This window comes from Carlito syrichta, unplaced genomic scaffold (genome assembly GCF_000164805.1).
Source record: "Carlito syrichta isolate Samal-C Ts95f unplaced genomic scaffold, Tarsius_syrichta-2.0.1 Scaffold316346, whole genome shotgun sequence".
In the NCBI taxonomy this organism is placed as follows: Eukaryota; Metazoa; Chordata; class Mammalia; order Primates; family Tarsiidae; genus Carlito; species Carlito syrichta.
Window position 1 is genome coordinate 1,416,212 of NW_007260442.1, and position 10,740 is coordinate 1,426,951.

Genomic DNA, 10,740 nt, shown 5'->3' on the forward strand with positions numbered 1-10,740 from the left:
GCTGAGGTGGAAAGATCACCTGCCCAGCAGGTCGAGGTGCCCATGAGTGTACCACTGCACTCCCAGCCTGGGTGACAGAGAGAGACTCCAACTCAAAAAAAAAAAGCTTTCTTTTCTTTTTTTCCAAGTCAGAGTCTTACTCTGTCACCCAGGCTGGAGTGCAGTGGCACACTCACAGCCACCACAGCCTCAAACTGCTGGGCTTAGGCAATCCTTCCGCCCCAGCCTTCCAAGTAGCTGGAACTACAGGCATGCGTCATCATACCTGGCTAATTTTTCTTGATTTATTGTAGAGATGAGGTCTCACCAAGTTGTCCAGGCTGGTCTCGAACCTGTGGGCTCAGGCAATCCTCTCACCTTAGCCTCCCAAAGTGCTGGGATTATAGGCGTGAGCCACCGCACCTGGCCAAAAACTTTCTTAAAAAAGTGAATTTTTCCTATGCCTGAGGACTCTGAGTAAAAATGATGAAGATAATCAAAGTTAGCCCTTCTACTTCCTTACCTAATAACCTGTAGGACAAAGAGAACTTAGATCATGGCACCTCTTCAGCAACTCAAGGTATGTCAGAAAATTAAAACAAAACAAAACAAAGAAAAACTCACTTTATTTACTCATAGATAATAAAAAATATAGCCTGAATATTGCAGGCATGAAGACCAAGTGAGTGATGGAAAGCCATATTAGAGGCTGTCTTTCTTACAGTTTAGGTCTTTCTTTTTCCTCTGCTTAATAAGAAACAAATTATCACCGTCAGCGTCTTCCAAGTGCCTCTCCTTTTTCTTCTGCTTGCCCCGCTTGCCCTCTTTGGGGGGCTTGTCTTCTCTTGACCTGTGGGAATGCAATGAATGGCGATAGGACTTGTGAGGCTTCTGGGTTCTGAAGCTGCCAGAAGAGTGGGTTTTTGAGCCCCTGGGAAAGTCCTCAGCCACGGCCCAAGGTCTGCCGGCCTTCCTGTGCCCTTCATGGTCTCTGGTCTTGTTCATCCTTTCTTTTTGCAACCCTTCATCTTCTTGAGGCCACTTGCTGCTTTTCCACGAGGCATGGCTCTTCCTCATATAATGGTGGGGGTTCTCATCTGCTGCTTCCGTATAGGGTGTCTCAAGATGCTTTGGAATATCCCCATTTTTCTTGAGTGCTGGAAAATATAAAAGTATGTTTTGCATATTCAGCAGCTAGGTAGTCCATGCGAGCTTTCGTCAGTCTTCAATAACTTAGTAGACAGGGAAGCTACACATTTAAATGTGTTAATAAGACATTCTAAACAAACTTACTAAGGTTAAAAAAAAAAATCACTCACTAAAAATTGAATGGCTGTAGTTCTGTGTTCCCGATCGCTAAAAATGGAAAACATCCAGAAACCCACTGATAGTTATTTATCTGTTCCACACAGTTTAGGTTAAACAACAGAGGTGAGGACCAGTGAGAACAGAAATCATCTTAGCTTTGTGTAGAAAAGTCATGTCTGACCAATTCAAGTTTCTCCAGTGATAAAGAGACAGCCCTTGAAGATAAGGCAAAGCAAGTTGTACAAAATGGCCTTTTGATGGTCTCGTATGACATTTCAATTACCCTCCAAAGATAAGACCTGGTTACAGTACTCACGGGGGGATGCCAAACTGCCCAGATTACTCCTCCAGAGTAGTGATCACTGGCTTGAGGAGTGTGTGTGTGTGCACGCACGCGCATGTATCTTAGAGGTTTTAGTGCCAGAGCTGATGCTATGTTTTGTCACGACTTGACATACTTATTATGAATGTCTGATGGTAGTGATTCTGACAGGGTCAGGTGGGAGATGAGGTTACAGTAAGGGATGAAAACGAACATGTCAACAGAATCTTGAAAGATTAAGAAATGGCCAATAAAGAATTTTAGCATAAAGTAAAAATTTCAATGGATCATAGTGAACCTCAAAGTGGATTTATACTACAGAGTTGTCACTATAATTAGCTAAAAAGAAAACAAATTATTTTTCTGATTATAAAAGTTACAACTGCTTATTATAGAAAACTTGGAAAAAATCGGAAAAGTATAAATAACATAAAACAGAAAGCACCCATAATCCTTTAATCCAGAAGTGACATTTTCATGCATTTCTTTTTAATCTCTTTTTTTTTTTTTTTTTTGAGTTGGAGTCTCACTGTCACCCAGACTTAAGTGCAGTGGCCGCTGCCGGCCACCGCAGCCTCGACCTGCTGGGCTCTGGCAATCCTTCCGCCTCAGCCTTCCAAGGAGCTGGAACTACAGGCGCACACTACCACACCTGGCTAGTTTTTTAAATTTATTGTAGAGATGAAGTCTTGCCTGCCTAGGCAGGTATCGAACCCGCAGGCTCAGGCAATCCACTCACCTCAGTCTCCCAAAGGCGCGGGATGACAGGCTGAGCCACTGAGCCCGGCTTTTAATCTCTTTCTAATTTAGCTGTCTAACTATAATCTTCATGTACTATAATTTCCCCAAACAACTGACCCCCGAACAACAGTTTGAACTTCGTGGGTCCACTTATACACGAGTTTCTTTCAACCAAATAGAGCATCTGCAGGATGTGAAACTCGTGTATATGGATGGTCAATATTTTGTATACAAACTTGGGTTCCACAGTGCCAACTGCAGATTTCGTATTTTGTGCAGATTTTGATATATGAGTGGGATCCTGGAACCAATACTGAGGGGTGACTGTAGTTGAGATAAATTTTATATTAAATGTGATATGTAAACATGCAGGAGTTATAAGAAGGGATTCCTTGACTTTCCATAAAATCAGTATCTTCATTTTGAAAAGGACCTGAACTGAGAGTCTAGAAAAGAATAGCAAAAAGATCAAAAGAGTCAGAAAACATTGTATAGAAAACTTGAAAATGATAGAACTATTTTGTCCTGAAAGCAAGAAAGGTAACTTGGAAAACCATGTTGAATTATATAATAAGAAAGAATAGAGGCAGAGAAAATAGATGTAAATGATAAGATACTAACCTGGTAAAAAAGAAATTTACATCAGAAACACTAGGTGCAGAAACCCCAGAAGTGGCTGTGGACCTCGAGCTCTGCTTGCAATGGTGGCCTGTAAGAAATGACTTCTAGGGGGAAGCTCCAGGAATAACCCAGCAGGAAAGGCTTTCTTTTAATGAAAAATAGTAGTAGGAAAGACTTTCTTTCCATGAAAAATACTAGAGCATACAAAGAGAAAAAAATAATTACTTCTTTTTTTTTTTTTTTTGAGTTGGAGTCTCACTCTGTCGCCCAGACTGGAGTGCAGTGGCCGCTCCTGGCCACCGCAGACTTGACCTACCGAGCTCCGGCGATCCTTCCGTCTCAGAGTAGCTGAACTACAGGGCACGCTACCATGCCCGGCTAATTTTTTTTATTTATTGTAGAGATAAGGTCTCATCAAGTTGCCCAGGCGGGTCTCGAACCTGTGGGCTCAGGCAATTCACTCACCTTGGCCTTCCAAAGCACGGGATTACAGGCTGAGCCACCGAGCCCGGTCAATAATTACTTTTTAAACAGAAAATTCTCAGAGCAGTCTTTAAAAACTTTCCAGCCAAGTGTGGTGGCTCATACCTGTAATCCCAGCATTTTGGGAGGCCAAGGCAAAAAGACTGCCTGAGCCCAGGGCTTTGAGACCAGCCTGGGCAACTTGGCGAGATGTCTCCACAATAAATCAAGAAAAATTAGCTGGGCACGGTGGCACACGCCTGTAGTTCCAGCTTCTTGGAAGGCTAAGGTGGAGGGATCACCTGAACCCAGCAGGTTGAGGCTATGGTGGCCGTGAACATGCCACTGCACTCCAGTCTGGGTGACAGAGGAAGACTGTGACTCAAAAAACAAAAACAAAAAAACAGAAACAAAAAAATCCAAAAACTTTCCATACATAGATGACAGCAGAATTTTCTGGACATTTTCTAAAATGATCACTATGTGAAAAAATAAAATGTTTATTGTAAATAGACTGCAATACAAGATTTTTGAAGTGGGTGCTTGGTTTCTGGAGATCAAGAAAGTTCCAATTTTTATGGTAATTATTAAAAATATTCTCTATGCTAACTAATGACCTCCAAAGCAAAGACAGTATAAAAAAAGAAATTTAGGAACTACTGTAAAAGTGACCTAACAAGAAGTCTAGTAACATACCTTTTATTTTTTGTTTTAGTCTCTTTTCTCTCTTCCGAATTTTGTATTTGTCATCATAGTAGCAGATGAATGGAGATACTGGATACGGGTCATACACTTCTCTTTCTGTACATTCCTAAAAATTGTATTTGAAATTATGATGTCACAAGGTCATACTGTTCAGAAAATCCTTATGCACGATCCTGAACCACGTTAATTAGAGAGGAGCCCCACATCACTAGAACCTCATGCTATGGCTATAGGACATGGTCCTTGCTGGGGTATTGGGAGAGTTACCCAGCCCTACATCTCCTCCGTTGTGATGACAGGTTTTTCTTTCAGGCTTGGTTTTCCTCCCTCCCCCCCCTTTTTTTGAGGTGAGGTCTCACTCTATTGCCTAAGCTGGAGTAGATAGGCACGATAGGACTCATTGCAGCCTTGACCTCCTGGACTCAGCCTCCCAAGTAGCTGGGATTACAGGTGTGTGCCACTATGCCCAACTAATTGTTTTATTTTTTGTAGAGACACGGTCTTGCTATGTCACCCAGGCTGTTCTTGAACTCCTGTGCTCAAGTGATACTTCCACCTTGGCCTCCCAAAGTGCTGGGATTGCAGGTGAGTTTACTTTATTTGGCCTTATATTAGTACTAGTCCTTTGCTAGTCCATCTCTTCCAACATCCTTTCCTCAAGTAATTCTCTATTTCTTCTTCCCATCAACAAACTGTGGGTGTAAGTTCTTAGCCCTTTACTCTTTTCTCTAGACACAAGTAGTTTGAGAGCTTATTTTCCCCCAATATTTACTGCTTGTAAAGGTAGTGATTCTTACGGTGGGGAGTAGGATAGTGGTGGGTTATGTCTAGCCTGAAATTGTTCCTAGGTGATCTTGAGATACCCCAAAGGAAGTGCCTCTTCTCCTCGCTCCCCCACCCAAGCTGAGATCACCCAAGTTGACTCTTACCAGCCTCCAAGTCTCAGGACTATGGCCTTTCTACAGTTGGTATTTCCCAATTCACTCCTTTAGTCTGAACCATTCCCCATATAGTAGATTTCTGTTTATCATGATCTGTGATATGTATTCAGCATGTTTAAAACATCTTTTCTTTCAAAGAGGCTTCCCTTTGAAACTCTCCCATTTCTGCCTTCTGCCATCTTGCCTAACATTTATTTACAAATGTTCAATATTTCTTAGCTAAGTAATGAAGAAAAATTAGAATATCTTTTAGAGAGTATGTGAAACATCCATATAAAATTTAGCTGATTCATCATGACTTTGGCATTAGAATACTGAACTTGTACTTGTAAGATATCTGACCAAGCTGGTAGACATACATGTATGTACTTAATTTGCAGAGTTTAAAAAAAGTATGACTAATTCTCAATATATACTTTAGTATAGAAAAAGGTAATGAAAATCTGTATTTACCAAATCATAACATTTTACCTTGACTTCCATTTTATTCCCCCAAGAATTAAAGCATACCTATGTAACTGAAATCCTTTGTGCAACTACTTTTCACTGTCATGAAGCTGACATCTGCCATTCTCATATGTATTTATCCTCTTATACTACTACTATTCCAATAAATATTATAAATTTGAAGTTTCAGACTTCATAAAAATGGTATCATTCTGTAAATATTTAAAAGTGGCTTTGGGTTATAATAGTGTCATAAAATAAGTAGGGTAGTATTCCCTTGGATTATGTTTCTGAATAAAGGTTTGACAAAACTTGTCTTAGAAAACCATCTGAGTCTGGTAGGTTTCAGTGTGGGAAATTCTGATTGTTTATTCAACTTCTTTAATGGTAATGGCTCAGCTGATATGTTCTTGAGTCAGTTTGATCAACTTATATTTTTCTAGAGAGTTATTTATTTTATCTGCATTTTCAGATTTAAGTCTGAACTTTATATTCTCTTATAATAAAAAATACACTATTTTATATTATTTATGCCTTCTACTCATTGTTTGTACCTTTTTCTTTTAGTAGTTTTTCCAGAAGTCTCTCTTTTCTTTTTTTTTTTTTTGAGTTGGAGTCTCACTCAGTCGCCCAGACTGGAGTGCAGTGGCTGCTCCCAGTCACCGCAGCCTCGACCTACTGGGCTCCAGCAATCCTTCCACCTCAACCTTCCAAGGAACTGGAACTACAGGCGTATGCTACCACGCCTGGCTAATTTTTGACTTATTGTAGAGATGAGGCCTCACCAAGTTGTCCGGGCGGGTCTCGAACCCGCAAGCTCAGGTAAACCACTCACCTCGGCCTCCCAAAGTGCTGGGATTAGAGGCTGAGCCACTGAGCCCGGCTAGTCTCTCTTTTCTTTTGAGAAAAAGAGTTTTTAAAGAAACAGCTTTTGGCTTTGTTGATGCTATTCAGTTTTCTATTTCAGTAATTTTAGTTCTTATCTTTATTATTTCCTTCCTTCTGCTATCTTTAGAGTTACTCTCTTGTGACTTTCTGGATCATCTTTTTTTGGGGGGGTGCTCTTGGAGGTTATATGGCAAACCTATATGGTAAAATAAAGAAATGCTTTTATAAACTGCTATCCATGAGAAAGGGTATACTTAAGACTTGGGTCTAGGAATCTAACCATAAGTGAAATGAAAGACTGCTAATTAATAACAAAACACACGAAAGCACAAAAATCAACTGTGTAATATGGAGTCATTTTCAGAATACTTTAGTACCATAATGGTGATTTGTAAAGCAATTTTATGAATTTCCAACATAAAATAGTCAAGAGAAAATTATGACTACAGAAAGGTCTTAGAGATCTTGACACAATCAGTTAATACCCACTTCTACAGAATCGTTTAACTCTTCCAGCACCTGCTAACCCTTTCAACCCTCCTGAAGTCGTCTCTTTGTATATGAAGAAGTTATTCAACAATAACATCTTTAGGGCTGAGCTTCTGAAACTGAAGGAGATGGGTTCTCAGACATCTTTAAATAGTTTCCTATTTGAATCCTGTATGGTCTAGACTGATGTGACTACACAGAGCTATACAGTACCACAAATGTTTTCCAAAGCTACATGTAAATTATATTTTGATTATCCACATCGCTGGTCCCCTCCATTAGCAGAGACAATTGATAGTTGGCTATACAATTTATCTATTCTGGATTAGCCACACCACTGATCTTCTTCATTAGTGTGAACAATCTAGAGTTCTTCATCTATGGCAGTGATGAGGGTGCCAAATTTGCTTTATTATAAATTAAAAATTATCTAAGTCTAGATTTCAGGGATAAATTCCAAAAGCTTTTAATATATTGCCAATCTACATTAACAGAAGTGACTAGTAAGCATCCAATTATTATTGTTTTCCTTTAATTGAACACACATAAATGTTAAAATTATACTCCTCAGCTTTAAAGAGGTAAACAAGCATAAATCGTATATCTTTGTGATTTATGTGGCAATGGAACACTTATGTGAATATGTCCCTAAAAGGTGCTGATGACACCTGAATGTTGGTAATGAGGAACACGCAAAGCCGTCTAAGATCTAGAGATGATAAATTTGTTAAAAGAAGTCTTTCTAGTTAGATTTCCAATGTGAGTTCTCCATCCGTATCACCACACTATGGATTTGATAACATTGGAAATAGCACCCAAATGTCTGCGCTGAGAGACCTTCTGTACAACTTCTTTGCTTTGGAGATAAAGAAACTGGGACCAAAGAGAAAAAGTGGGTTGTTCAAGTCATGTGGTTAAGTCAGTAGCAGGGCAAAAATTAGAACTGCAGAGCAGAGTCTCATACTAGCTTTCATATTCTATGCCTCATCCCCACAGCTCCTGTTGCCCCAAGATTAACTTGATCTGTTGAAGGACTTTTTCACATTCTTCCTTCTCGCAGCAATTTTGCCTCCCCACAATGCAGGTGCTCCAGCCCCAAGGTTCATACCAGTGAAGTGTCAAGGCCAGAATTTAAGTATAACCTGCAATACTGCCCCATCCTACAGCTCACATAGTCCATTTGGAGGACTCCCAAGAGTCTGTATGCCTTCAGTCTCCATCCATCATATCTGATTTGATATTAGTTTATCTTGGTTTTCCAGCCTCTTAGAAACCTCCCTGTAGACTAGTAGTATATCTCTCCATAAGAATTTTTTTACTTTCTGTGCCGCTGTCTCAAGATTCCTGGGATGTATTAGCTCTGAGCCTATTCTGATTGTATTTTGTCTCTGAGATGAGCTGCTGCTTTTTCCTACATAAGGTGGCAACTAGCTAGTGAATTCATGCCCACCTCAAAGCAAAAAGTTTCTTCCATGTTGACACCTTAACATCTAGAACACACACAATCTGGTCCTTTCAGTTGAGGTTAGGGAATGTGTTGGCTGGACAGGGAATCTGGGCATCTGTGGGTTGGTGGCCAAGTCAGTGATATAGCATCTCTGTTTTTCCACTAGGGAATGTCAGGTTTTGCACTGAAGATTTAACTGATCACAGTAACAGGGAAAACTGGACAACTAAGTAGAAAATCTAAAACCATGATATGACTGTATTAAAGTAATAGTAATTATAGTAATTCATGAAAACTGCTATCATACTACTGACCATTAATATTTGTCTGATTTACTTTATGAACTCAGTTAGTTTTAGTCCAGCCTGTTCATATACATTTAAAATAATTGGAGAAATATGCTTTGACATATTGTTACTCCGGTGAGGAGGGGAGAAGTAAATCGATTGAAAACATATTAAGTGGCCATTGCCTTGCTAGACTCTGGTGTGGTCATGTGCTCTTTGGGCTATGACTGTCGCCATGTTTTGGCTACCTTCCCTACCTTGGGGAGGTGAATTTTCTCTCTCTCTCTAATTTACTTTTAAATAAATTATATTTCCAATCTAAAAAAAAAAATTAAGTATCACCTTAGAATGTTAATTAAAAAGTAAGCATTTAGAGTTACAATCTTTTTGAGTTCATCTTTCAGAAATGACTCCCTGGCAAGAGAAGCTTTATGCCCAAATGCCATCCAAACTTACGTGTCCATAATGGCCTTTTTGCCCACAGTGGTAGCAATACATTAAAGCTGATGGTCTGGAAGGGGTCTTTGGCTTTTTGGGTGGTCCAGGTTTGGTCTGCAACACAAATATTTGTGAGGGTTTGTTAATGTTAAAAAAAAATTAAAACCTCCTTTTTCCAAAAGGGCTCTTTATAGGTAAGGGATTCCTTAGAAATACTGCTTTTGAGAGCATAATGTGGAGTCCCCATATTCAGGTGACTCCATATATTAATGTGTATAACATGGTAAGAACAACCTCTCCCCTACCCACATTCACTCCCATGACAGCAAGGGAATGGCAATCTTTCTCTCTCTTTGTTTTTTTAGAGACAAGATCTCGTTATGTTGCCTAAGCTGGTCTCGAACTCTAGGCTCAAGGAATCCTCTTGCCTTGGCCTCCCAAAGTGCTGCAATTACAGGCATGAGTCACCATACCCAGCCAAATCTTTTATTCTTAATGTCAATATGTGCTTTCCTCTCCTTTGTCCCTCCTCATTCCATTAGACATTGTACTTAACACTGTGTTGGGTATCTCAGAGAGTAATAGGCCAGTAGAACCTGATAGACATATAAATATATAAATGCAAAACAGTGTCAGCACAGTGACAGTAGTATGCGCAAGGTTTTACTGGAGAAGTCAGGGGGGACCAACCAATGGATGGGGGAAAGGAGGGGTTAGAAAAATTTTCCCTGAAGGGGTAAAATCTAAATTTGTTCTTAGGATTGCCTGAGTCCAGAGGTTTGAGACCAGCCTGGGCAATTTGGCCAGAACTTGTCTCTACAATAAAATATAAAAATTAGTCAGGCGTGGTGGTGCATGTCTGTAGTTAACGGCTACTTGGAAGACTGAGGCAGAAGGATCATTTGAGTCCAGCAGGTTGAGGCTGTGGTGGCTGTGATCATGCCACTGCACACCAGCCTGGGTGACAGAGCGAGACTCTAACTCTCAAAGAATTAGGTGTAAAAATAAAAATAAATAAATGAAGAATCAGGAGTAGGTCAAATGGAGACTCCGTGGCAGAGAGAACTGCGTGAACAATGGCATGAAATTTTAAAAAGAGCACACATGCTGCCAAAGTATGATGTGCATATAGTCAGATGTAATGAAGAAATGTAATGGAGATGGAGAAAGCAGGCAAACAAATGGAGGGCCTTGTAAGTTAAGGAGCTGAGCTTTATCCGGTTTTAAACAAAAGGTTTTAAGTACAGAAACAGAATAGTTAGAATTGTATGGTAGAAAAACCATTTTGGCTTGGAGCTATAAAGAGGGTGAATATGAGCAGAAAGTGAGATGCAGTTTAAAAAGACCAGTGAGGTGGCTGTTAGAAATTCTGGGCAACGCCTATAATCCCAGCCCTTTGGGAGGTTGAGGTGAGAGGATTGCCTGAGCCCACGGGTTCGAGGCCTGCCTCAGCAACTTGATGAGACCTCATCTCTACAATAGATCAAAAAATTAGCAGGGTACGGTGGCATGTGCCTGTAGTTCCAGGTACTTGGAAGGCAGAGGCGGAAGGAGTGCCTAAACCTAGCAGGTCCAGGCTGTGGTGGCTGTGAGCATACCACTGCACTCCAGCCTGGGCAAACAGAGTGAGATTCCAACTCAAAAAAAAAAAAAAAAAAAATTCCG

The 10,740-nt window shown here is 40.2% G+C and overlaps 1 protein-coding gene across 3 annotated transcripts in view; it reads right to left on the reverse strand.

The window, feature by feature from the left end:
* Positions 1-588: 588 nt before the first annotated feature.
* Positions 589-10,740, reverse strand: part of ZCCHC7 (zinc finger CCHC-type containing 7) — a 248,793-nt gene continuing 238,641 nt past the window's right edge. For all 3 annotated transcript variants that reach the window (XM_021707050.1, XM_021707051.1, XM_008074151.2), the window contains 3 exons: positions 9,094-9,189; positions 4,130-4,244; positions 589-1,136 (listed from right to left, as the gene is read on the reverse strand). In XM_021707050.1, the coding sequence (XP_021562725.1) occupies positions 682-1,136; positions 4,130-4,244; positions 9,094-9,189 (666 nt within the window). In that variant the 3' untranslated portion in view covers positions 589-681. The remainder of the gene's footprint in view (positions 1,137-4,129; positions 4,245-9,093; positions 9,190-10,740) is intronic.